This window comes from Galeopterus variegatus, unplaced genomic scaffold (genome assembly GCF_000696425.1).
Source record: "Galeopterus variegatus unplaced genomic scaffold, G_variegatus-3.0.2 Scaffold478, whole genome shotgun sequence".
NCBI classification, from domain to species: domain Eukaryota; kingdom Metazoa; phylum Chordata; class Mammalia; order Dermoptera; family Cynocephalidae; genus Galeopterus; species Galeopterus variegatus.
The window spans coordinates 303,893-331,327 of record NW_007726589.1 but is presented as its reverse complement, the minus strand read 5'-3'; the positions used below and the strand labels follow the sequence as shown (position 1 = coordinate 331,327).

Below are 27,435 nucleotides of genomic sequence, written 5' to 3'. Positions count from 1 at the left end.
AGAATTCAGCAAGAAAAAGTCCAAGAAATTCATCTGTGTGGTTATGCTGTTTAGAGATCAATAAAAAGCAATGTTCTTAATTGTTCTGTTCTATAAAGACAGTAAGACGTATACTGGACATAGCTGACCATCTACAGGACTGAGCAAGTCCCAGATGGTTAGAAGGCTGTCACTTCCTATCCGTGCCCCTACTCCACCTCAAACAGAAGAGAGGAATTGTTTTGGCAGAGGATGTGAACAGATCATCTGGTGCAGCTACCTCTGAATTCATTCTGCCTTAGAACATGCTGTCGTGAGGTTCTACTTTATTTACACACGTTTTGCCTTCTCACCTAGTGTGCAAACTTCTTATGGGCAGTGCCCTAGACGGTGCCCTAGAGCCTTCGATTCTCTGGAGCCTCAGCAGACCATGCCTGGCACATGGTCACAGCTCACCAAATATTAATTCTCTTTCCTCTTAGTTCCCCGGAGAGAAAAACTAGTTGACATCAAAGATACATTCCACAAGTTCACAGTTTAATCTAGGGCTTGCCATGAAAAATGCTCTCTTCTGTTTCCTTTCAATAAAAGATGGCTGAGGTTTCCTAGGAAATGCTTATAAGCAAACTTTCTTTAACCTAAAATGTTAAGTTTAAAAATGGTGTACTGTGTTGATAACAACCTTGTTTGCACACCGGGTTTCCTTGCAGGGTACCTACCTATCACAGTCACCTTCACTTCCTTTGTTCTCACGGAGTCACTGTACTGTAAACACTTGTACACGCCTTCATCCTGCAGGGTTACATTGCTCACGCTGATGGAGAGCTGACGAGCCGAGTGGTAAAGGAGCTGGTATTTGGAATTTTTTAAAGCTGTACAAAGGGGAGATAGAGTTGTTATGAGGAAAAGTATCAGATGAATACAGATTGATCATTTACAGGAATAGCTTTTGATTTTCACACTTTAAAGGAATAAATGTCATGTCTTCGACTGAGCTGCCTTCCAAAGTCTAGTGTTACCAGCCGAATGCCTTTTGAAGTTAGTTGAGGAAATAAAATATTTTGATAGTGGTATCTGTGAAATAAACAAATTGCTTCATTTGTGCTTGTGGGAAATTAAGAATGCTATGCTCGGGAAGGAGGAGGTTGTAGGAGGATTTTAGGTTTTTTTTTTTTTTTTTAATGAAAATGCCCCACTATGATTTATCTCTTTGAAATCTGATTCATTTGAGGTCATATTGTCACAGTGAATATGAAAGAAAGAAAGAAGATAAATTCACTGATAAATGCACCCAGCTGGATGCTTTATATTTTTTATTTTAAAAAGTTTATTATTATTTGAAGTTTCCTATAGATTATGACTTAGTCCTTTCAGGTATTTAGTCAGTGACAAACAAGCAAGCTCCAGAAATTTCCAACCAATAGCAAGTTGTATTACTCCATTTTAGTTGCTTATAACAAAATACTTGGAACTGGGTAATTCATAAAGAAAATGAAATGTATTGCTTACAGTTCCTGAGGCCATCAGGTGGTGGCAACAGTGACCCAGGGGTGTCACATTACTAGATGGTGGAAGCAGAGAGAGCAGAGAGAGAGAGAGAGAGAGACAGACTCTCCTCTTCTTTCAAAGCCCTCAGAACCACGCCCCGACCACATTTTTAACCCATTCACTACTGAATGGTCCTACAATCCAATCACCTCTTCAAGACTCCACCTTTCAATTACCATAATAGGATTTCCCACCCTGTTAACAGTCACAGTGGGGGCTAAGTTTCTAATACATAAAACATGATGAGTCGCTTTAGTGAGTTTTGGGGGGACATAATTCAATCCACTACACAAGTGCTCCTCTTGATTGTGTATTGACCCAGGATTTCTGTCTGAAGTCAAAGTTCCCTTAGCAAATCAGAGGCTCCTGAAATGAGTGTTTTTGTTTTTTACCACTAAGATTTAAAATATGAACATGTCTGAAGTAGTTAAACCTTGAATAGCTGACCAAGGAAGGTGATCCTAATCTGGAACAATGGTGTGTGTCCTGGTACACTAATATTATAATGCACTAGAATTCAGGGGTTCTCAATCTATACTCTGTTGACATTCGAGTCAATAATCCTTTGTTGTGGGGACTGTCCTGTGCATTGTAGGATGTTTAGTGGCATCTCTGGCCTATACCCACTAGATACTAGACCACTGCCCCGTCCCCATTTGTGGCAACCACACTATCTCCACACGTTGTCAGATGTTCACTGAAGGGCAGGATCATCTCTGGTTGAGAACCATCAGGCTAGACCAAGCCATTCTGCTGCAAAGATCTGAGAATGCCCATCTTCTCCCAGTTCGCCAAAAACAAAACAAAACTACAAAAAGCATTATTTTACAGAATTATCTCTATTTAAAATTTTTTCTGTCAGAACTTTTAACCATTAGTATCTACTTGTTCTTTTTTTTTTTTTTTCCTTTTTGTCTTTTTTCGTGTCCGGCAACGGATCGCAACCCTCAGTGTCGCGCCCGTACCGGACCGGGACCGGCAACGGGATCGCAACCCTCGGTGTTGCGCCCACACCTCGCTCAGCCAGTGAGCGGGAACCGGTCTGTATGTGGGATCCGAACCCTCGGCGGGAGCGCCACCGCACTCCCAAGCAGTGCACTGTAGCAGTGCGCCACCGGGCTGGCCCAGTATCTACTTGTTCTATTGAATTCTAGTATTAATAGTTGATTTAGTGCAAAATAATATATTTGGTTATTTTATATTTAACATATGAATACTTAATGATGTTTTCAAAGCATATCAGTTTTTTTGGAGGCTCTGTTTCCTAAACAAAAATGAAGTTTGTTTTAGAGACTCTTCCAAGTATTCAGGAGTTAGGAATATTTTTTTTGGACCCGACCCCTCGGGTGGGAGCGCCGCCGCGCTTCCCAAGCGGCGCACTATCCAGTGCGCCACCGGGCTGGCCCAGGAGTTAGGAATATTTTTTTTGGACCCGACCCCTCGGGTGGGAGCGCCGCCGCGCTTCCCAAGCGGCGCACTATCCAGTGCGCCACCGGGCTGGCCCAGGAGTTAGGAATATTTTTTTTGGACCCGACCCCTCGGGTGGGAGCGCCGCCGCGCTTCCCAAGCGGCGCACTATCCAGTGCGCCACCGGGCTGGCCCAGGAGTTAGGAATATTAAATGGAGATATAAAATGGTCTCATTATGAAGGGGAGGCTTTAGCAAAATATCATCTGAAGTCGAAGAGATGAACTAAATGGACTTTTAGGAATCCCTTTCCATCTCAGGCATGTAGCACTCATTTAATGTGGGTTTATGAAGAGAGGAATGACTGTCCTCTTTCCCAAAGTAATACATCTTGCTGATTTCCACTGCTTAGAAATCTCGATTTCATGTCAAGACCAACAGGAGGAGAAGCGATGTCTGGAAGGGGCTTTGTAAAGTGACTTTGTATTCCTCAGGGGAAAACAGAGCAGCTGGCTCCAGATGTGGGTGAGGTGACAAAGGGGCTGTGAAGACAAAGGGCCCCCAAGTCAGTCTGCTGCCTGTTCACCATTTTGCTGTGGTTGTTTCGTGGCCACTGAGAGTCAAAAAGTGATGTGGGGGTGGGGAGGGACATGGAAACGTGTTTTGTAATTTGAGCCCCCTTTAACAGGCATTCTGGTGGGGTTTCCATTTCAGACTTCCTGCCAGAAAAGAGCAGCCATGTGTGAAATAACAGGCTTCAGAGGTGTGATTCACGTGTAACAGTAGGTGGGCTGAGCCCACCCTTTGGGTGACTCATGCAGGCTTTCTGTCCCACCAACCTGATTGGCTGGAAAACCCCTCAGGTGGAGGTCTGGTGGTGATTTTTTCTTTCCTTCTTGCACTTACCAGGATGCTCATTTAAAAAGATGGTGAAGCCTGAAGGGGCCAGCCACTGGATGGAGGCAGTGTTGGTTAGAGAAGTGACACACATCAGAGTGAGCATCTGGCCTTCCTCCACGGTGACAGTTTCCGTGTGGTTAGTCAGAAAGGCCTCTGTGGAGAAAGAGAATTGAGGACGGTCAGGCCGGCAAGGCCAAGCCGCGCCCACGCTGTGGCAGGAATTTAGTCTCAACACAACCTCGTTTGTTCATTCAATCATTCATTACATATTTCTTCTAGAAATCAAAACATAAGCAAGTAAGGAGAGAAGTGGGTATTGTGCATAGTAAGAGCAGTAAAGACACCTCCTGAAGGAGGGGATGGTAGAACCTGGTCTGAAAGAAGGGGTAAGGTATTGATAGGGAGAAAGGGAAAAGTTAAATGACAGTTATTGGGTACTTGCTCTGTCATCTGCCAGGAACTGTGCCAGGTCATATTACCTACATCTCATTTAATTTTCAAAGTAACCCTATAAAGGAAGAATTATCTGTCTCACTTTACACATGAGGGAATAGAGGCTCAAGGTCACTGAGGTCATGGGGCTGGATCTGTACCCAGGGCTGTGAACTTCAGAGTCGATGCCTGTGTAACAAGGTTGGCCTGTCTGATCGATGGGACCCAGAAAATTTGGCGTTCTGCCCTCGGTTTATAAAATGGGCAACTTGTACCTTCAAGTATAAATTGTGTGTTTAGGATTCTAAGAAAGAGTACCCTGTGATGCTTTCACGAATTACAGAGCTGCCCTTCACTGGAAGTAACTAAGCCCCACCTGCTAGAGAACTTCCACCCCAGAGGCAGGATGCTCTAAGATCTCTTCCAATTCAATATTCCACAGCAGCACTTTCTCCAGACAAACATGAGAGTGTAATTTCCCCAAATCACAGCCTCCTGAGAATGATAAACAATTGGTTCTGAGCAGCTGCAAATTTATCCCCCAGAAAGGAAATTGTTGTCTTTACTGCTGATTTGGTACATTTATTGCCATTCATTATTTCTTCAAATTTTAAATTAAAATTTTTTTTTCCTGAGTATAAGACAATTCTTATCAATGAAGGTATAAAACACTTTCATAAACAGAAGTATACCATAGGGCTATAAATTATGAATAGCAAATGTGACAAGTTTCACTGCATCATCTTAAACCTTAAAAAACCAAAAAGCCGAAAGGGAGTTTATTTCCTTGTGCTAAATTTCAAGTATTAGGAACAGTGCTTTGGAGAGCTCTGGGAATTAATTGCAGACTTCTTTGTGTGTTCCATTCCTACGTCGTTAATTTCAATCTAGCCTCCAGCAGTAATAACTCAGAATTATTGTATTGTGTTTATATTGACTTTCATGGGAAAACAGTTTGCTAGAGTTCTAATGGAAAAAATACCCACATCATCAAGCAATACTATAATGAAAAACAAGTAGTCAATAAAAAGAAATTTGTGTTTTCAAAAAAGCATTGAGGCATAAGGCCAGAATTCTACTTAGGTTTGGTCATTTGGAAATATTCTCATCTATAAAATCGATCCATAATTGAGTAATAAGGGTAATATTAATAGAGATGCTTTGAAATGACAATGTGATTTCTTCTAAGGGATTTTCATTAATAATAAAGATCTGGTAAGCCATTTAGTCCCTTTTCTTGTGTCCTCATGACATCCATTTTAGGTAGGTAGGAAAACAGTGGTCCTGAACCTTGGCAGTACATTAGAATCACCTGGGGAGCTCTCAAAAACCCTGATGCCCAGGCTGTACCCATTACTAATTTTTAATGTGAGAGAAATAACAGCACATTTGTGTGCTGATGAGAATATCCTCCCCCAAACGTGTTCTTGTCCTACGTTTTCCACCTTTTCATTTTGGACCTTTTGTGCCAAGGGTGGAGTTAATCAGAATCCCTGGAGGTGGGACCCACACATCAATTCTCCTGATGCCCCAAGTGCTCAGATCATTCATTCCCAATGAACACAGTTGCAGTGCAATGAATAATTAAAATTCCAGAGACCCACTGATGCTCCTCAGGTACTTGGGGCCAACACTCTGCTTCTGCAAGAACCACATGGAACAGGAGGATGAGTATCAATCTTATTTTCAAAAACTTCCAAAGAAGGACCTTCTACCATCCCCCTGTATCCAACCCCTTATGCCCCTAGCTGGACTGAGTATTCTCTCAGTAGGGGCCTCCTAAATCTACCAAGGAAACAGTGAGCAAAAAGAGACCCTGACCTTGAAGTCATCTACCCCTTAAGACAGGGCATGGGATTGGGGTGGGAAAGATGATGGTGTCAAGGAGGAGCCAAAACCTGTCTTTTCATAACTTTTACATTTTGGTCTTAGTTGTTTCTGTCCTCTGAAAATAGACTAAGTCTACTGTCTTTTCCATAGCATGGTCATATAACTAAAGAAGATACGCCTTTAGAGTCATTATCATTCCCTCACCCCTCCCCACCTGCCATACCTGAATCTACTGTCTCTGCCTGGGACAGGGGACTTAGGTATCACCTGAGCTGGCCAGAGCACAGGGGACATTCACTTGTCTCACCATGGGCCCTGTGGACTCCCTTTTTCTATTGAGCCCAGTGTAACAACTCATTAAGCTCATGTTGAGTCAGTGGTCACCAAAAACACCCAGACCTTTTTCAGAGAACTTGTGATCACATTATGTTTCCGTCATCCTCTATTGATGCATTTCATTTTGGAATCAAAGTTCAGTTTTCACATTCTCCCCAGATCGGTCTCATTTGGTTGGTTTGGACTGAGGGCTCAAGCTTCCTAAGAACATTTTGGCTCTTGGTACTCTTATCTGTCATTAGTCCCCTAGGCTTGGTACCATTTGAACTTGTTGCAGAGAGGAGCTGTGTTCTATCCATATCTCTGTTCCTCACATGTGTGGTAGTATGCTGCAATGGTTAAACACATAGTCTCAGACCAAGTTGTCAGGACTAGAATCCTGGCTTCTCCACTACCAACAGCACAGACTTGGGCAAGTTGCATGTCTCAGTTTTCTTACCATAAAAACAGGAAGAACCATAGTACTCATTTCATAGAGTTGTTGAGATGATTAAATAACATGTGAAGAACCTAGAATAGTACTTAGTACATAGTAAGCGTGATATACTACTATTACCTGGTAAGTAGTGCCCAATAATTATTTGAAAAACTGAACTGACAGGCCGGCCCCATGGCTCACTCGGGAGAGTGCAGCACTGGTAGCGCCGAGGCCGCAGGTTCGGATCCTATATAGGGATGGCCGGTGCGCTCACTGGCTGAGCGTGGTGCAGACAACACCATGCCGAGGGTTGCGATCCCCTTACTGGTCAAAAAAAAAAAAAAAAAAAAAAAGAAAGACTGAACTGACTCTTGCTTTAAAAAGAAAAATTGAAATGGTCAAAAAAACTTGTAGTTCTGCAGCTCTTCACTAGAGACCTCCTTCCCAAATGTTACATGACTATTTATTACTAAACATTCTGAGGTCCTAGTAGACATTAAAAGAAGAAGTAGTTACAGTCAAAATAAACTTGTTGCAATTGGAACAGCTCAGGAGAATTAAGAATTTTAAGGATCATATAGTGATAATGAGTCCTTTATATTTTAGACCTTAGGTGCCAAGGGTGGAGTTAATCAGTTCATGGCACACTATCATTAGTAGATGGAAAGAGAGAGAGGTGTCTTAGAACTCTGTGGATCAATAAAATTGTAAAATTGCTTCCCACTTCTCTCATCACATGAATTGTTTGCTACTGAAACATTGATTTACTCGCATACATGTGCATCAGGGTTTCTCTAAAAAATGTGTTGCTCCCACCACCAAATCCAACCTACTTGCTTTTCAACCCTGCCTGCTCCAGCTGACTTATGTCACTACAGCTGGACTGGCCTCCATGGGCACCCACCTCCATCCCATTTTTTTACTCAAGGATTTCCCTCCCACACTGCCGCATCTCTCCTCCATCATCAGTTTTTTTCTCTTTTCTCTTTAACTGGACTCGCTATTTGTTGGTGGTGGAAATCTAGGACAGGAATAGGTTTGGGGGAGGATATCATTCTCATCAGCACACAAATGTACTGTTATTTCTCCCACATTAAAAAGCAAAACAAAACATGATGTCATATTCCCCTCCAGCTACAGCCCTATTTTCCTGTCTTTTATTGCAAAATTCTACCAAAGCATTTTCCAGACTTGTTTGTTCCCCTCTTCCTTTTTTTTTTTTTTTTTTTTTTTTTTTTTTTTTTTTTTTTTTTTTTTTTTTTTTGTGACTGGGTAAGGGCTTGGTGTCGCCCGCACCACGCTCAGCCAGTGAGTGCACAGGCCATCCCTATATAGGATCCGAACCCACAGCCTCCGCGCTCCTCCCAGTGCGCTGCGCTCCCAGTGCTGCACTCTCCCGAGTGAGCCACAGGGTCGGCTCCTCTTTTCCTTTCTTAATCAGGTTTTCAACCCTGCTACTGCACTGAAGTTGCTTTTTGTCAAGGTCACCAAAGACCTTCACATTGCCAAAAACAAGGATCTATTCTCAGACCTTATCTCATTCAACCTACTGTGTGCTTTTGCCTTAGCTGATCACTCCCTGCTCCTTAAAAGTGTCTTTTCCTGGTTTCCTGGTTTCCATCTCTCTTTGTTCCCCTCTTTCAGGTTCTCATCAATCTGCCCTTCTGCACCATGGAGATCAGATGTTGGATCTCTACTCTTTTCCGTCTATATTCACTCTATAGGTCATCTTATCTGGCCTTGTGACCTTGCTGGTGACTCCACTTAAGTGTTTGAAAGACATTTCAAATCAAACAAAGCAAACTCTTGATTTCCTCCTCCCAGATATGTTCTTGTCCTAGATTTCCACCACCAGCAAATAGCAAGCCAGTTACTCAGGCCAAAAACCAATAACTCTGTAAAGATGGTATCATTATTCCCATTTTACAGATGAGGAAACCAAAGCAGAGAGGTTAAGCAGCTTCTAAACCAAGATCTGAATCTAGCTCTGTGTAACTTCCATTGACGACTTGCTGTATCTCTAATTCTTGTGTATTGTCTTGTTTCCCATAAATAGATTGAAGTTTCTAGGGTGCAATGACTGGGTTTTATGTTTCTCTAAAATTCATCCCTTACAGAAACCATTACAATGTGAACTTGAGAAGTACTGGTTTAATGCCAGTTCTCATGATGGCACTATGATGCAGGCAATGAACAGATACTTTGTTTTCCTACTGTTCGTAGGAACACTGAGAAACAGGAGGGAAGTTACTGGAAAAAAGCTATGTGTTGAATCAATGTTAGAATAAAAACTAGTGTTAAGAAATATGCCCTAGGGCCGGCCCGGTGGCGCACTGGATAGTGCGCCACTTGGGAAGCGTGGTGGCGCTCCCGCCCAAGGGTTCGGATCCCACATACAGACCGGTTCCCGCTCACTGGCTGAGTGAGGCGCGGGAGCAACACCGAGGGTTGCAATCCCGTTGCCGGTCCCCGGTCCAGTACGGGGGCAACACTGAGGGTTGCGATCCGTTGCCGGACACGGAAAAAGACAAAAGACAAAAAAAAAAAAAAAAAGAAATATGCCCTAACTTTATCCTTTGGGGCTAGAAGTTTACACTTAAAAGTTTTGACAATGTTTTTACCTTTGGCAAAATGATATAAAATGGGAGTGGTGAGATTTATCTGCAGCTTGTTTAGGAATAAATGTCTTTATTTTAAAGATGTATATGTTATTCGTCTTTTTCTTAGGCTGCATGCTTATGAATTAAAACGTCATTTAACTCTTACAACATCTTAAAAACTGTGCTGAAATATAGTATGGCCTTTTAGCGTAGACTAACGTAGTTTATGCCCTAAGATTAGTGTTTGCTCTTGCTGTTGAGAATTCGAATCAGGCTGCTGACCAGACCAACCACGCTGCACATGCTTGACTTTCACATATGAAGGGTTGTGTTTGAGGCACAGAAAATTAGTTGTTTCCTTTGCTTCTTGCCACAAGCCTTGCTTTTAGCTTTCCAGTCCTATTTATCTTGCAGTATTGTCATGTAGACCCCACGTCTGATTTAGAAACAGGAAAATCATTGTAGAAAGGAAGAATAGTCCCTGTGAGAAGCCACAGACCCACCCAGCTTTGCTTCAACTGTAGTGCTTAAAACTGTTGTTCAGCATGTCTAGGTCTTGTTAAAGGGTGAAGGAAGAGTATGCCGTGCCCAAGTTTTCATGGCACATCTTCGAAGGAAAAGTTCCCCACGATCCTCTCATTACCATTGGAAACAAAATTGGAACTTGTCTTTTTAATTTTCTTTTGCCTCAGCTTGGAGACAGACTTTCACCTGTGCTGTGAGAGGGATGGGTGTGACGTGCTTTCTTTGCTCACTATTTCCTCCCCTGTAGGCTCTAAAGACATGGACTTGTGTATTCTGCTTCACCCTTATTCTTTCTTGGATAGACCCTTGGGCCTACTTCCTAGTTCTCCCTTTCTGGGCTTCAGAGTTCCTATCTGCCAGTTAGCTCTACACGGCTCCACACATGCTGAGCATGCAGAGCTCAACAGTGAATGGTCAGGTTGTCCCTCCTGTGAGGTCACTGCCTCCTACTGGTAGGTCATGTTAACTGAGTGGATTATTGACTTCTGGGCCTGATCATTATCTCCATGGCTGGATTCATCCATTTGCGCATGGCTATGTGTTATGAGACTGTTAGCTGAGCCTGGGCTATAGACTGTGACTGGTTTATATATAGAAATGGAACCTGTGACCTTCACCATCTTCTCCATCCCCAGTTCCATGAACTAAATCACCCACCCTGTCAGTGGATGGCTTCATGCAAAGGCACATGTGACTGACTCTTGAGCAAAAGGGTAAGCAGCAGTCATAGCAACCTACCGAAGTACATATAGATAAAACCAGTGCAGTTCTTAAGAGTCCTTGGTCTTTCCCAAGATTTTGGGAGTTGCTGTGTGTGCTTTACCTCTGCTATAGGTCACCATAGTAGACTGAAAAAAAAAATTCTTTCTTTTTCTTGCCTTCATAGCCTAATTATTGCATGCAACAAATTTAAACCAGAACAGAACAAGTCTATCCCACAGGGACCCCAAACTAGATGTGTTCAGTTAGAACGCATTATCTCTACTGTCCCAATACCCCACCCATCTCTAAAATGTATATACCACCTGCTCCATTCCAGTGTTCTCTTATATTAATTAATATTATCACCATCCACTGTATACCAGATATTTGAGAGGTGCCCCAGTCTCTTCTCTCTCCCAAACATTGCTTCAATCAATTCATTCCTCTTCTTTTGCTACCATTGCAGCCTTAGTTGAGGCCTCCATCGTTTCTTTCCTGGACCATTGCAATAACTTTCTTGTAGTCTCTCTTCCCTGTAACTTTTTATCCTCATCTACTTCTAGAATTACATTTTAAAAACATAAACTTGTTCATGTCTCTTTCTTCATTAAAATGTTTGCTATGGCTCGCATTCGAATCAGGACAAAGTTCCAGAGAACTTGACTTCTATGTTCTCCTGTAGTGTCATCTGCTGATATTCCCTTCCAGAGATTCCATGCAAATAGCCACTTGCTGTTTCTAGAAAGTTCTAGGCTCAGAAAATACTTTGCCTTTGTCTGTGCTGTTCTCTTGGCCTGGAATACATTTCTTACAAGTTGCCTTTAAGACTCAATCCCAAGACTCAACTCAAGACTCAACTTAAAGAGTCAACTCAAATTGTACCACTTTTGTCAAAATTTTCTAACCAGGCCTTAGCCTCTCTCCTCCCCACAACGACTCACTTACTCTCTCCTCTTGATTCCCAAAGGAATACTTCTATTATAGCAGTTAGTACATTATTGTATAATTTGGCTACAGATGTGTCTCTGTGGATAGATTACAAAATCCTCATGGAAAAGTGTTTGCCATTCATTCATTTTAGCACAAAGTAAGATTTTAGATATTGGTTGAATTAATGGATAAAAATGAGTAAATGTATATATTCAGAAATAAATGTTTTAATTGAATGCTAACTTTGCTCTGAGTTTGCTATATCAAATAATAAAAACTAGAGAGAGCTAAATTAAAACCAGAGACATACAATGAGTTAATTCTCGAGCCAGAGCCCTATTTACGTGACTGCTATGACGTATTAAGAAAAAATGTGCTTCAATTCAGATCACTGCTAAAAGGGAGTTTTATTGGTTTTAGATAAAATCAATAGAGAAAGTTACAGGTGTGAAATAAATTAGACTTGTCCAAAATCAAAGTATTTCCAATATAGCTTTAAAGAAGCTGTCTCAACAATGTGTCATCAGACATGTGACTTTTCCTGGTTAAAAAAAGTATCACAAGAACTACTCAATTTACAATATTTCTTCATATTTCTTGCATCCTACCCTCCACTAAATAACCAGAATAGAGGGTTCAAAATTTGGTGGATTTGATGTTTTTATTGCCCGATGTAGGTAAATGGGATGAATTTTGAATAATTCATTATTCTTACTGTGTTTTACCCATCCTAGAGACTATTTATTTCAGGGGTAGCCTTGAAAAGAGGGCAAGCACCAAGATTATGAGAATTTTTTGTCTATAAATTTTTGACAGCCATAGAAGTTGCATAGTGGAAGTAGTCATAATGATCTTCCTGTAAATTAATTAGCTGAAATCAACGGACAACTTATAGCTTTTCCAGAAATGATGATTTGTTGCTTTTTTGCTGACAAGAAAGTAATATGGTCAGTTTTCTTGGTGCCCGTTTTGGACTCTGATGGGCCTGAGCAAGTTCAGGTGGGCCACTGCTGCTCAATGTCATTGAGTTTAGATGTTCTCTGGGTGGCCCCTTGGATGGGTTTTCAAATTGGGATTTTTCAAAATCGAATCTTCCAGATTGTGGAAGTCAGTGGCTTTCAAACTTTTGATCCACTTTAAGAAACACATCTGTCGCAACCCAGTAAACACATATTAATTAAAAGTTTCATGAGATAATACTTCTACTATGCACTTTGCAGGCTGGTTTTTATGTTGCCATTTACTAGCTGTGAAAACTTGGGCGTATTATCCACCTTCTGTTAGCCTCAGTTTTCTCATCTGTAAATTGGGGATATCAAACCTACCTCAGTATTTTTGCTAGGATTAAGTGTAATTAACATAATGCCCAGCACAGTGATGGCACAGTAAATATTTTTCCTCTCTATATAAATAAATAGCATTTAAATAATTTGTATTCTAGAGGACTTGTCTTTTTAACGTGATTTTTCTATTTATTTAAAAACTTATTTTTATGAAGTATTATTTTATGAGGCAATAACTGGAAGCCAGGAAAAGTTAAAGTCAGTTAAAGGCTTCAAACTTAGGAATAATTGAAATCATTCTAATTTTAACTGTCTAGAGGTACTCTTCCTGAATGTATTAGCTATTCTTTCAGCCACTTATTGAAGAAGCTAATATTATTCATTACCAAAATTGAATCCTTGTTAAGTGCCTCAGGGTACAGGGACCAAAAAAGAAGGCACTAATTGAAGTGTATAATATAGGGAATTGAAATACTATGAAAATCTTGATTTTTAAATAGTGTCCTTCAGATGCCTTCTATGGTGAATGCAGATTTAGAAGGATAAGTTCGTTTCATGAAACAGAACTACAGATTCAATGTTTGAAAACAAACTAACAAACACATGCAAGCAATGAATTTAAAAGTGGTTTCCTTTACATGAATCTGACACATGTTGCAGAGGCTCAGGGACACCAGGAGCCGCTTCCTATACCACTGCGCCTCTTTTTGGTAGGAATAATTTGATTTGTGCTAAAAAGGTAACTGTGTCTCTCTTTAATTTTCATAATGCTGCATTAGAATTAAACCTCAAAAACCAAATTTGAAAATAACTTTAAAAATAAGCACAAAGTTTTCACTGGGGCTCATTAATATCTCTTAACTAAATAAGAGTTAGATACGCTTTATCATTTTCAATTTGCTTTCACATTTGAAATTTGATCTTTATAACAATCAGGGCGGTTGGTAATTCAAACATTGTTATCAAGATGCAGAAACTGAGTTTCAGAGAAATTAGATTATTTAAGATGTGTATAAAAAAACAAAACAAACAAACAAAAACAAAACAAAACAAAACAAAACAAAAAGATGTGTATAGCAAGGAAGTTTTAAAATCCCAAACTGATGTTCTTTCAACTGGTATGCCTTTCAAAGACAGAACTTAATAAGCTTGTTGCATTTTGCCATAACACAGATCCCATAGAGACACACTATAATAATCCTTTCTATACATTTAGCAATCGAACAAGAGATTAAATAAATGCAGTGACATCCCTCAGATGTGTGATTTGGCATGGCTTGAAAAGTATTAGCAAAGTTACCTGGGTTGTCTTCTGTATAGCAGGTCCTCCGTGACTGCCACTGACCAACAGGTAGATTTGGAAAGACAGGTCAGCTGAGCAACAAAAAACATTCACACCAAGTCCTTACCTTGTAAGGGGAACCAAGCCAGCAAGCTGAAAACTCTCCACCACATATTGTGCTGGGCTGCTGTGACACTTTGTCAACTTCCTCTAGATTCTGAAATAAATGGAGCTGAGCAGTTTCTTTTGAAGGGGGAGAGGCAGTAGCTCTGTGACCTCATATCTGTCAAGTCCTCCATCTGTTCTGGGAGCCCCTTTTTAGTTAACTGCCCCCAAAACACCCCCTGATGGAACATTTTGGGGACCACATGTCCTCCATTGTGGAGGTGTAAGTGATATGTTGATGACAAAAATTGTTCTACCACAAGTAGGTAGTACTGGTAAGTCAACTAGTTGCAAGGCTTTTGGGGGGAGGAAGGGTAGGAGAGATACTAAAATGTCCCTGTGTAGTGATGTCACCCTTATTTTTACTTTTCCAGTTTATTAGGTAATGATAATTAGACAACTTTTGCTCAATACTTGTGAATATTTTGTATTTCTAACTCTGGCAACAATTTCTAATGGTGATCAGTGGACAAATCTGTTCATTCATGTGTTTACTCATTTTTGAAATCTGTATATCCATCCACCCACCCACCCTTCCTTCCACCTATCCATCCATCCATCCATTAACCCAGACATCCATCCATCCATCCATCCATCCATCCATCCATCCATCCATCCATCCATCCATCCATCCATCCATCCATCCATCCATCCATCCATCCATCCATCCATCCATCCATCCATCCATCCATCCATCCATCCATCCATCCATCCATCCATCCATCCATCCATCCATCCATCCATCTCTCCACCTATCTAACCATCTAACATGCACTTCTCTAAGACGTGATCAGATATAAAACATAAATTCCCTGTTTTTTAGGAGAATATGATGTGGTGGGGGAGACAATATGCAAATAAACAATTTAGGTATTGAATTCTCAAAAACTGAGCAAATTGAGATAGGTAGACTTTCTTTCATTTTTTCCAAGGACACGTGGCAAAATACTAGCAGACTTATGTTTAGAGAACAGAGGTCAGTCTGCAATGTTTGGAAAATTATAAAGGAAATACTACTTACTGATTTTAATTGAAATTACTGTTAATATTCTGTAAATGTTTTGATAGTTTGGGTAGGAAAAATTTTACCCACCAAAAATGTCTATCAAATATTTTGCCTAGTTTAACAGGTAGAAAGAGAAAAGAGGAGATCAAATAGAGTTTAGCAAGATATAATGTAATATTTCTCAAATTGAGTGGTGATATGAACACCTTGGGCCTTTAGCTAAAAAATACAGATTGCTAGGGCCCACCCAGGTAGATGACATTGGAATCTCTCTGGAATGAGAGCACCTGTATGTTTAACAAACTGTAAGGTATCGTAAGGCAGGGAATGAGTATCTTGCATTGTATCATTTTTAAAAATGAAGAATTAAGGAGTTTGCTTGAAATGACACAGCGAGTCAGTGGTAGAACTGAGAATACAACTGAAGACTTTTGAGTCTTTGGTCTGATATATATATGAATACGTACATACACATATATCATGTACATTATTTATGTTTGTTTGGTTTTTGCCCATGAGATTCCCTCCCGGGACTTCCAGTTCTTATATATAATGGTCTGTGAGTGTCTAAGCATTTGATTTTCCTGTTAATGCCTTGTCCTTACTTTAGGCGGATGCTTTATTTTTGTACCTTGCTCCCTCCCTACTCCAGAAAAGAGCATAAAATTTCTCTTTGAGCCTCCCTGTGGAGGGTGTGAATTGCCTATAGCTAGTTAATAATGTCTCACATTTCCACCTAGAAGAATGGTCTTCTTTGTAGGATTTTCTAACACTTCCTGTCAGGGCTTTGCTTCCACTAGTCTCAGCTGTAGCATTATGGAGCCAGAAACATGTCTGGACAGAGGTTTTGGTAGGTTTCCCAAATCCTGAGTTTATCATCTAATGTAAATGAAAGAGGAAGTCAAAAATCACTTTTACAAAAGTAAAAGTGTCATCATGGGACTTCTCACTTTAAACCAGTGGAAAAAACTTGGACCAGTTCTGTGCTAAACCCAGGTAGGGGCCTGAAGAAAGGTTGCTTTGCTTCTCTCTTTTCCAGTTGTGGTTTACTGTGATTTTTCTCTATTTGCTAAAAGTGCACAGAAACATAGGTAAAGTAACAGAAGGTATACAGAACTCAGGTGACTACAGAATAAAACATTCTGAGGTTAAAACCCAAATTTACAATGCAGTCTGTCCCAAATCTATTGATTTAATGTGGTTTTAGTGCAACATCTGTGAACCAAATGGCGTGTTGTTTGAGAACGGAGTCACATGAAATTTGCCAGGTGTTCATTTAATTGTAGCTGGGTAGATTTTCTCTTTCCTTCCCATTCTCTTACTAAGACACAAACCTGATTATGTCATTCTTCTGCTCAGAAATTTTTGCTTCCCTTTTCTCCAGAGATTATAGTCCAAACTCCTGAGCAAATCATTTGAGGCCATTCACACACTGACCCCATCCTAGCTTTTCAGCCTCCTTTTCCACCATCCCCCAAAATACACCCATGGAAAGTTGCTTGTCATTTTTCAAGCATACAATACATTTTTATAATTGTAGTTCACACTACTTCCTCTGTCTAAAATGGCCTTCTTTTCCTGGGAAATTCTATTCTCTTCCAGTGATCAAGAATTATGAACTCTGCAACCAATCTGTCTGGATTCAAAGCCTCAGTCTTCTCACCTGTGAAATGGGCATAATGATAGCACCCACTCATGTGGTGGTTGAGAATTAAAGGAGTTAATGTCCTTAATGTATGGTATACAATAAGTGCTACAAAAGAACTACCTACTACTATCTTCTGTAGTTCCAGAAAAATCAATTCTCCACTTTTCTTAGCTCACATAATATTTTCTTTCTCTTTGTTATGCTAATTTTATTCTCATACATATTATATTTAGTTAAATATCCATCTGTCTCCCTTGCTAGGTTCTGAGCTCCCTGAAAGTGGAGTTTGTTTCATATTTATCTAGTACATCCAAAGGCCTGTCGTAGACCTTTTCATAGTAAAATTGTTTTTAAAATATCTTTATTGAAGTATAACTAACCCAATGAACTTTACATATGTAAAGTGTACAATGTGATACATTTTGACATATGCATACACCTATGACATCATCATCACTATGAAGATAGTGAAGAATCTGCTATGGTCTGAATATTTGTGTCCTCCCCAAATTCACATATTGAAACTTAATCCTCAGTGTGATAGAGTTAAAAGGTGGGGCCTTTGGGAGGTGATTAGGTCATGAAGGCTCTGCTCTCATGAATGGCATTAGTGCCATTATAGAAGAGGCCCATGAGAGCTTGTTAGGCCCTGCCCTTCTGCCGTGGGAGGACATGGTGAGAGGGAACATCTGTGAGGGATGGTCCCTCACCAGACACCGAGTCTGCTGGCACCTTGATATTGGACTTCCCAGCCTCCAGAACTGTAAGCAATAAATTTCTATTGTTTATAAATTACCCAGTCTAATGTATTTTGTTACAGTAGCCCGAATGGATGAAGACAATATCCATCACCCTCCAAAATTTCCTCCTGCCTGTTGTAATCCTTCCCCCCACCCTTCTCCTCTACAGCAACCACTGAGCTGCTTTCTCTCCCTATAGTTTACAATTTCTACAGTTTTATATGAATGAACTCATACAGTGTCTACTTTTTTTGTCTGGCTTCTTCTACTTGGTATAATTATTTTGAGGTTCATCCATGATGTAGTATGTGTCAAGAATTCATTTCTCTTATTGCTGTGTAGTATTTCGTCATATGAATATATCACAGTTTGGTTATCCATTCCCCTGTAGATGAGCTTGTGAGTTGTTTCCCATAGTATAGTTTTTAATAATTGTTTACTAAATTGAATCATTTGTAGGAGAACTTTAAATAAAGGGAATCTGGTAAGTTCCCACATTCGCTTTTTGTGATGATCTAATTCAGAGAAAATATTTAAGGTTAGCAGGAGTAGTTAAATTAAGTGCTAGGCCTTAGTTGCCACTTGAGATGTATATTCTGGTTTGATATCCAGATTCCCCCTTCAGCATGGAGGCACTTGCTCTCCCAGCGTCTGGAAGGATGAAACAGGTCAGCGGGGGGCACCCCTCAGTGGAAGAGACCAGCTCACCCATGGTCACATCTCCTCCATGGAGTGCCCATGAGGGTCTAAAGGTCCTGTCCCCTTGCCTCAAGGTGGAACAACTCTGAATGGAGAGGTTCCAGCTCCAGAGCTCCCCGAGGGATCAGGGTCAGCTGAGATCTTTGTTGACTGCATCTCAGTTCAACTTCTCTCTCTGCCGCTTCTTGCTTCTGGCTCTGCCCAATCTTGCTCCTTGCTGTCACCGAGAACATGCTCCTGTAAACTTCGACACACAAATCTCTGTCTTGGCTTTTGTTTCTCAGGGAACCTGACCCATGACAGCACTAGAATGAGGTTGTCAATGAGGAAGTGAATGAAAGAATGAATGGACTCTCTATTTGAGATGTAAATGCTAAACTTGGTGATCTGAAGTCTAAAAGGGTGTATGACATGATTTTCAAGAAGAGCTTACTTTAAGTTGTAATCTGAGCAATGGCGAGTGAATATCACCCACAGGCATGATATTTAACTAGTGGGAAACCTCGACAAATGTCATGATAGTCCACTGGACTCAGAGATTAAAAAGAGTCTGTGGGAGAAATGCTGCAAGGCAGGCTTGTGGGTGACATGCACTTGTGGTTTGCACGGTCCTTCCTACTCTCTCATTACCCCCACCTCAGTCTGCAGCCCGCAGGGGGCTCAATAGGGGAGGGCAGCAGGTTGTGGCTGCTCATCGGTGTGGAAGGGAAAGGTGAGGTTGGAGCATAGTGGCCGGAGATGACTTTCTACCTGTTTTCTAATGGAAAAGTGTCTGCTGATCACCTCAAGGGGAGGCCTCGCAAATGACAGCTGATTTGTCATGTTGATCCCCATTTTGTGAAATCCTCACATTTTGTTTTAATACCAATAGGAAGTGACATTTGATGGGGTGGCAGAGGGCAAGCAGATTTTAGAGAAATAAATAAACATCCTCTCTGTTTCTCATCATCACCCTGATCAAACTGGGTTGTCCGGTGGAGGGGGGTGAGACTGAAAAAGGAGACATTTATTAAATAGGTGAAAGAGTGAGTGTTTTAAGGGTCAGAAAAGATAGGGGATTTCCCCATGTGTAGAAGCCACTGGGGTTTTTGTTACTTTACAAGAGGGGCCTAAACTTTCTTCTTGACCTTTCGTGGCTCCTGTGGAGAGTCGGGGCCTTCCCAAAGGCCAGCGTAAGAGGTGGGCTCGCCTGCATTTCCCAGCAGATGCCTCGGCTCGTCCACACCCGCTGTCGGGATTCTTTGAGCGCTGTTGTAACACTCACGCACTTAAAACTTGCCCGTGGAGTTTCTAAACCAGAGCAGCAGCCTTTGAAATTAGTCACTGACTCAGAGAAAAGTTTCCTGGGAGCAGCAAAATTTAGGGGGATGAGTATGGGTGTGGGAGGCAAACAGACCTGGGCTTGTCACCTGGGCCCTGTCACAGCTGCTAAGCTATGTAGCTTTGAGCATGCTACTTGCCTCTTGGAATCAATTTCCTCATCTGTAAAATGGGGAAATAATTACAGCTGAAGGTGACTGGGACTCAATACAGTACTCAAAGCGCTCAGCGCTGTGGCACAGAAAAGATCCTCCATAAATCTGCAGCCCTCAGGGGCTGCATCTCATCCCCACAGGAACCCTGGTAGGTTAGGTGTGCCTGGAAAAGGAAAAGGACAAGAAAGCTTTTATTCTTAAGGCTTCTGCCTAGAAATCCTACCGTTGTGAACCTGGGCTTTTATGGGGTGGGAACTTTATTTAAATTGATCAAATGGATCATTCTGAAAACAACCCAAGTGAGAGCTGATTTCAGAAGGAAACTGTGGTTTGGGGAAGTGTGCCACAGAACAGCAAGGGCCAGCACCAGGTCGCAGCTCGGGGAGCTCTGCTGGGACAAGTGACTACCCCTAGAGTCACCATCTGTAAACGCGGGGATTAGATGAAAGCTGTGTTTTGAAGAACCCAAACATCCCCCAGGTGCCTCAGACTTCTGAATAGTTTAAAATTTCTCTAAAAATTTTTTTAACCAGGCATACCAAGGTTCAAATCTCAGCTTTTACACTTACGAGCTGTGTGACTGTGAGCAAGTTATTGAATCTTTCTACGACTCACCTTCCTCTGTTATAAATTGGGACTAATAGAAACTGCTGAATAGGGTTGTCAAGAAGGTTAAAGAAGTTACATGTGTAACGTACTTGGAAAAGTGCCTCATAAATACAAGTGCTCAGTAAATGCTGCTATCACCGTTCCAGTCCCTGGACACCACCAATCTATTAATTTGCTGTGCCGGGTAAACTGGTTTTTGTGCTGGACTCGCTGGACTTAGAATAAAATTCAAATGCGTCATCATGATCTACAATGAGATTGGCAAACTTTCTCTGTCAAGGGCCACATAATAAATATTTAAAATATTTCTAGTACTCAACTCTGCCCTCGTATCCTAGAAGCAGCTATAGACAATATGTAAATAAATGAACAAGTAAAACTTTAAAAGATACTGGAAGTTGAATTTCATATAATTATCATGATGTGAAATAATATCCTTCTGGTTTTTTTTCCCCCAAACATTTAAAAATGTAAAAACTGAATATTCTTAGCTTGCTTGCGGTACAGACAGACTGTGGGCCACATTCTGCTTGTGGGTGACGTTCTGTTCATGGGTGATAGTTTGCTGACCCCGTCTGAGACCTCGTGTCTTTGGGTCTGCCCGCCTCCCCCACTGTCCCCCGCTTTCTGTCATGTTTACTAAGCTTCAGCTCCCCAAGCTCTTCTGTTTTCATCTAGCTAGTTCCATCCCACTGGGGGACTTCTGCACCCAGAGCTTCCTGAATCCCTCCTCACTTACCAGGACCAGCTCCTGCTCAGCCTCACTTGTCAGTTTAATTGCCACCTCCTGCCCCTCATCCCTCCCAAAGCTACCCTCTATCATATTACCCAGTTTATTTCCTAAATAGCATCCATAAAAGTCTATACTTATTTATTTATGTATTCACTGTCTGTGTCCATGCTCCATGAGAGAAGGGACCTTGCTTTCTTATTCGCCACTATAGCAAACTATGTTCCTGCTACCCTGCTGGAAACATAGTGTTCAGTAAATATTGTACAATGATGAATCAATCCTCAACCTCACTATCTTAGTTTTTTTCATACAATGAGTCAATAGTACCCAATCTCCTTACCTTGTGAAATTACTATGATGATCAAATGAGAAACGTGTTTAAGTTATAAAGAGTTATACAAAGAGAAGGTGATAAATCCTCAGGGCAGCCTCTTAGACAAAATCCAACAGCACACTTACTTTCACCATGCTCCTCTTACAGCAGAAGCCAAGTTGCGAGAATGGTCAAGTAGTACTAGTATGAATGAGACCATTTTTATTCCTCATCCCTGATATTCCGCATAGACAAGTGGAAAGCCTAGAGGTTCTTGGGGCCCAGAAAGCAATACCCCAAAGCGAAGGCCTCAGAAGAAGCCTCAGAAGTCAAGTTTTCCTCTGAACCTCTCCTGCCCTCCTGTCTATCAGCCTCATTTTCCCCTGAGGCAAGCCATAGAATCTGGAATCCCTCTTCCCCAAGAAGGGTCATGGATAACCTCTAATCTTCCCCTCTGCTTTTTTTTTTTGTGTGTGTGTGGCTGGCCAGTACAGGCCAAACCCCTGACTTTGGTGTTACAAAGTCCAAACCGCTGACTTTGGTGTTACAAGGCTGTGCTGTAAGCAACTGAGCTAACTGGCCAGCCTTTTTTCCCCTCCTGCCTTTCTACCTTGGAGCTGGGCATAAAGAAATTCTCTGACCTATATTGTCTGATTGTAAAGCGTCCTGCCCCATATCCTGGAGGAAGGAATGCTACACAGAGAGGCCAAGAAGACTGAACGGACAGGCCTGGTTTTCCCCACTCAGTCATTATCATTAGATCATACTTTTCTTGTCCAATCACATTTCTACACGGCTGCACCTGCTTCATAGAACCCAAGTGTAAATATAAACAATTTTCCCCATATCCTCGGATCTTCATTCTGAAGTTTCCCATGTCACGTAGAACTATGATACAATAAAATTTGTTATGTCTTTTCTTCATATTAATCTGTGTTTATGAGGTAATTTTTCAAAGAACCTTCAGGGGGTTTAAGGGAATGTCTTCCTTTGGCCTCTATGAAATTTAATCTTGGCCTTAGGAAAAGCAATTATCTATTTTCTGGCATGTAGTATTGTATCATTATTAGCATATGGTATTAGGTATTTTATATTCATTACTCCATTTGATTCTTACAACCATGCTGGCAAAAAATCTTTATTATGCCCATTTTACAGATCAAATGAGTTTAAGGGATCTAGTAAGCAGCTAAGCCAGGATCCCAGCCCTGCTCTATCTGACTCTGGATGTAAGGCTTCATTGTGTAACATGAGGTTCTTCTCCAGAGACACAGACTTTCTAAATTGCTCCAGTAACACAATGGCAACCAGCAAGCTAAATAAACCATGGCATCTTTTAATGGCCAGGAGCAAGCCATCTGGCTTTCACATGTTTATTTCTGACAAAATGAAGTATTCTATTTCTTCAAGAGGAAGATTGTTTTTTCGTTCTCTAACAACTTTCAAAAAAACCACACACACACAAAAATAAATCAGACATTTTGCTGATTTAAGCTTAAATCCAAAGTACGCTGATGCATTTTCTCTGGATGGGCAGGCTATCTTTACATACATTACAAAAGGGCAAAAAGAGTTTGGGAATCTGTCAAGCAGAGAATAGCTTAGAACCAGCCAGAAGGCTAAACATAGCTGGGTCTTTTGTCAGATATGAACATTAGCTGTTGTGTTTCCTCAGGAAGTAAACTCTGCCAAAGTGGTAGATGGAATGAAAGTCTGTATTCATGTCCTGGGCACAAATTTGCATCCAAGGCTTATTTTAAAATCTTATTAGCTTAACATATCATTACCTCAAAACTGTGTTCTATGGCTTATAGAAAGTAGAAACTAGTTTGAGCTGGATTTGCCCTCTCTCTTACCCAAATTCTTACTCTACAGATCATTTCTGGTGCACCTCCTTGAGGCAGGTAGGGGTGAGGGATAAGGCTCTGATGGGGTTTAGGGCACGCTACCCCAAAATATGGTACCTAGGCATATTAAATATTTTAAGGTGAAGGAATTGAGAAAATGACAGAAGCAGGAAAGTCACACTGACCTTGTCCTGACCTTCTCCCCTGAAGCAGGTCTTAAACTTGGTAAGTTCTCTGACCTTCCCCTGAAGCAGGTTATAAGACCCTTATGTGAGAGATGCCCTTCCTATACCCAGAGGAAAAGACCGTCCTTATCTCTGAGGACACAGGGACACAGACAAGAGTGTGAACAAGCAGTTTGCCCTATCATATGTCTCCTTGACTGTTCACGTTTCATTAAACTAGCATAAAAATACTCAGGTTTGTTTAACCAGGTTTTTTTCCCCCTGGGTCTTCATTCCCTATGAAGGCTTCCATGTCAAGTAAAAAATAAATTTGTGTGCTTTTCTCTTGTTGATCTGTCTTTTGTTAAAGGGAACTCAGCCACTGACCTAGCATAGGTAGAAGGAAAGGTATTTTGTGTCCCCTACAGTCTGCACATGGGACAGTGGAAGCATGTCGGAGCTTACTTTCTCACTCATGGGTGGGTTTTCACCTCCCCAGTCTGGATGACTCAGAGGCTTGACGCCTAACCACAGGCACAAGAGACCACAGTGCTGAAGGAGCATCCTCCCTCTTCCATCAGTAGCAAATGACCCTCTGGCTCTCTGAGATAAGAATTGCACTCTCAATAGACATTTACAAAATAATAATGACCACGGTAACATCTGAAAACATGATAGAATAGAGACCACTCAGAATTTAATATGAGATTGCTCTGGATTGACTAAGGACACATCTTTATTAAATCATCTATGAGCCATTTAAACAGAGATGCTCCTGGAATGGAATGACCTAATTACAGTAGTGCCATAGCTGTATCACAGGGGAAGAGCTCTCAGCCAGGAAAGCACAAATGCCCGGGGTAGTTTACAAGGAATTTGACAGTACAGTTAGATGTGTTTTTTTTTTTTTTTTAATAATTACAAACTTTTTTCAAATAAATATACCTTATTCACATAGAAAAAAAAATGATACAATAGCCTTATAAACAAGAAACTGGTATACTTCCCCCAAGTAGCCTGTTTAGAAAGGTCTATGCATAACCAAAATGCTTTGGGATGGTGTTCCCATCTTGAGTGGCATTCAAAGAAAGAACCAGTACACATTTCCCATTATACAGATGTACCCTGTACAGAGTCCATGATTAGTTGAACAGCTACAAAATTCTGATTTTTGTGTGAGTAATGGTAGCTAAGTGGTACCATGTAAAATATTTGTAAGAACTGACTGATTGTATATGAAGTTTGACTACTCACCACTATAATTTTAAACCTACTTACACCAAACCTAATATTACATGCATTTAAAAATCAAGTTATTTCCTCTGCATTTAGTGGCAATTTTTCCCCCTTCTCCTGAATTTTCATTATAGCTAGTCACTTTCCTAGGAAAATTCAGTATGTTGAAAAAGAGAAACAAATCCGATTTTAATCCTATTTCTAAAAATGAAAAGCATCTGCCAACACCTAAGAAAATATCCCCCATCACCTTTGTAAAGTGAACATTAACCTAAATAGATGTTAAATCGCTCCTTTTCTCACCCTCCTCTGCTAGTCTCATCTCTCCCTGCAAGGCAGCCCTGTTGAACCAGTGCCTCTTCTTTCTCACACGTGTGCTGGATTACAATTTAAATGCAAATAACCCTGAGCCTTTTTATCTAAATTCGTGCAGATTCGGTACAGTTGACTGTGCTGATGCCTGTGAAAATTAAACGAAGGTTCATCTGTATTCTAACACATGCATTACTTAGAGTAAATTCAAAAGAGCAATTCATCACCGCTTTTAAATGAAACACTGGAGTTGCAGAGTGCCTAGGTTACGGTGGAATGCCTTCCTTTTATCACACAGGGAAGCCTTTCTACAAAGGCAGCAAGATAGGAACTTCTCTTATTGTAGCTGTTCAATTAGTTCCCAATGACATTAGGTAATTAAAATGAGACTTCATTTTCATACGAATACAGCTAGTTGAGTGGAAAAGATACATTTATGGTAATGCTAAACACGACGGGAAGACAATCTCTATGCATTCCAAATACCACTGACAAAAAAATTATCAACAATGATTTACCAAACTGACGTTACTCTGGAAGATATATTTTTAAAAATTTTTTTATTTTTTGCAAAATCATCTTTCAAATATAAGGTTATTTTAAAATAATTCTTTGGTTAAAGTATAATTAAAATAAAAAGTAGAAACTCCTCCAAGCCTTTCACTACAGGGTGAAAAATATCCCCCCCTTTCAGCCATCAGATGGCCATTTAATCAGCCATTCAGATTCTGTGAATCTAAATGTAATGGAAAACACTGTAATCTGAACTCCATACTGGGGTGAAGCAATACGCTCCTACCTACCAATGCGGTGATGGTGAAGTGAGCCTGGGAAAATGAAACCCTCAGCTTATGCATTAAAATGTGCCAATTACTCCAGTCCACGGAGGAATAGATGTGGCACTTTAAAATCACGGAAAACGAAATCCTATCTATGAATAATACTGGGGCATTAGCGGATTGATATGGCACACTTGTAGAAGCAGGAAACTGTTTTAGACTTTCAATCCCAGATTAAATCCTTTAGTTAATTTCATTTCACCTAGTTTATTTCAGCTAACCTTCTAGTTAAGAAAAAAAAAAAAATCCTCTGAACAAGAAACCATTTGCTGCTTATCTGGCATTTCCTTCCTTTCTTTTCCTTCCTTCCTCCCCCCCCCCTCCACACACACACATCATTTCTTTTAATAGCATCGACCTCAGATCAGAAAGAACCAGGTTAATATTCAGGTTGTAAATATCAACGTATCATTTTTGTATGAATGTGAAATTGGGTATTGTGGTCTATCTCTTATATTACGCATAGATGCAACATGATTTCCAAAGAATTTCTCGGTTGGAGTTCAAGTTTAATTTTTTAAGTAGGTACGTGTGCAATGAGAATTGAATGTGAATTTAGATCATTTAGGCCACTTTGATAAGCAATTTGGATAATTATAGCAGAGGAATAAACTCTTTCTTAATTATTCAGAAAATTATTTCAGATCTCTGCCTCTTTTTGCTCATGTAGACCATTGCCTAAGGCTGTGTCCCTGTTGGACTAAGGACAAAGAATTGTAGTCCAGTCAAACTGATTTATCAGGTTATCATAGGACTGTGACAACTGAGAGAGATGGAGAGCATAACCTATTCAGGACTCTACTTTAGACAAGTGAAGACACTGCCCAGAACAGACTACTACAATTTCAAGGAAATCTGATGTGAGGTGTTTAAGCATTATCCTGTGCACTCAAAGCCATGAACGCTTGTGGTGGATTTAATTATGGATTGGATTAAACAGTAGATTCATTTCATTGTAAATACCAGAAGAATGAATGGCAGCAGCATTACATTAGCTGTAATGTGACTTTTAAGACCTTTAATGGGAGCATTTCCTTCCCAGACATTTTAAGGTTAAAACGTTTATATTAACATGTCGGTCAGCACAGGGTTATTTCTATACCCAGAAGCTGCATCAGTGTTTGTGCAATGCTAGAAGAAATCACAATTTATTTCTTAAAATGTCAAATTCATGACACATTTCTCTAAGTGACTTAAAAAGATACAGCTAGAATCCTTTTTCTGATATAGCCAGCATCCTTCCCCTTCCTCTTATTTCCAGGGGTCATCAAATTCCTGTTTCAAATACAAGCATAGATTTATTTTCATACACCATATGTTTTATGCATGTGGGTTTTGAAACACCATACATAGATTTGTTTTATGCTAACTAATGTTTTCTTTAAATGGCTAAGATTTCACTTTGCATCGCAGACCATCGTCTGGGGCCGTCAACAATCAGCTAGCCACACAATTAAATAGACATTGATCACTGATG

General features: G+C 40.6%; 1 protein-coding gene across 1 annotated transcript in view; it reads right to left on the bottom strand.

Annotated features, from left to right (window-relative positions):
• The window catches only part of CRTAM (cytotoxic and regulatory T cell molecule), a 29,386-nt gene extending 14,995 nt beyond the window's left edge, over positions 1-14,391 (bottom strand). The window contains exons 1-3 of the mRNA XM_008569212.1: positions 14,300-14,391; positions 3,841-3,987; positions 699-851 (exon numbers count right to left, since the gene is read on the bottom strand). Of these exons, the coding sequence (XP_008567434.1) occupies positions 699-851; positions 3,841-3,987; positions 14,300-14,345 (346 nt within the window). The 5' untranslated portion in view covers positions 14,346-14,391. The remainder of the gene's footprint in view (positions 1-698; positions 852-3,840; positions 3,988-14,299) is intronic.
• Between the last annotated feature and the right edge of the window lie 13,044 nt (positions 14,392-27,435).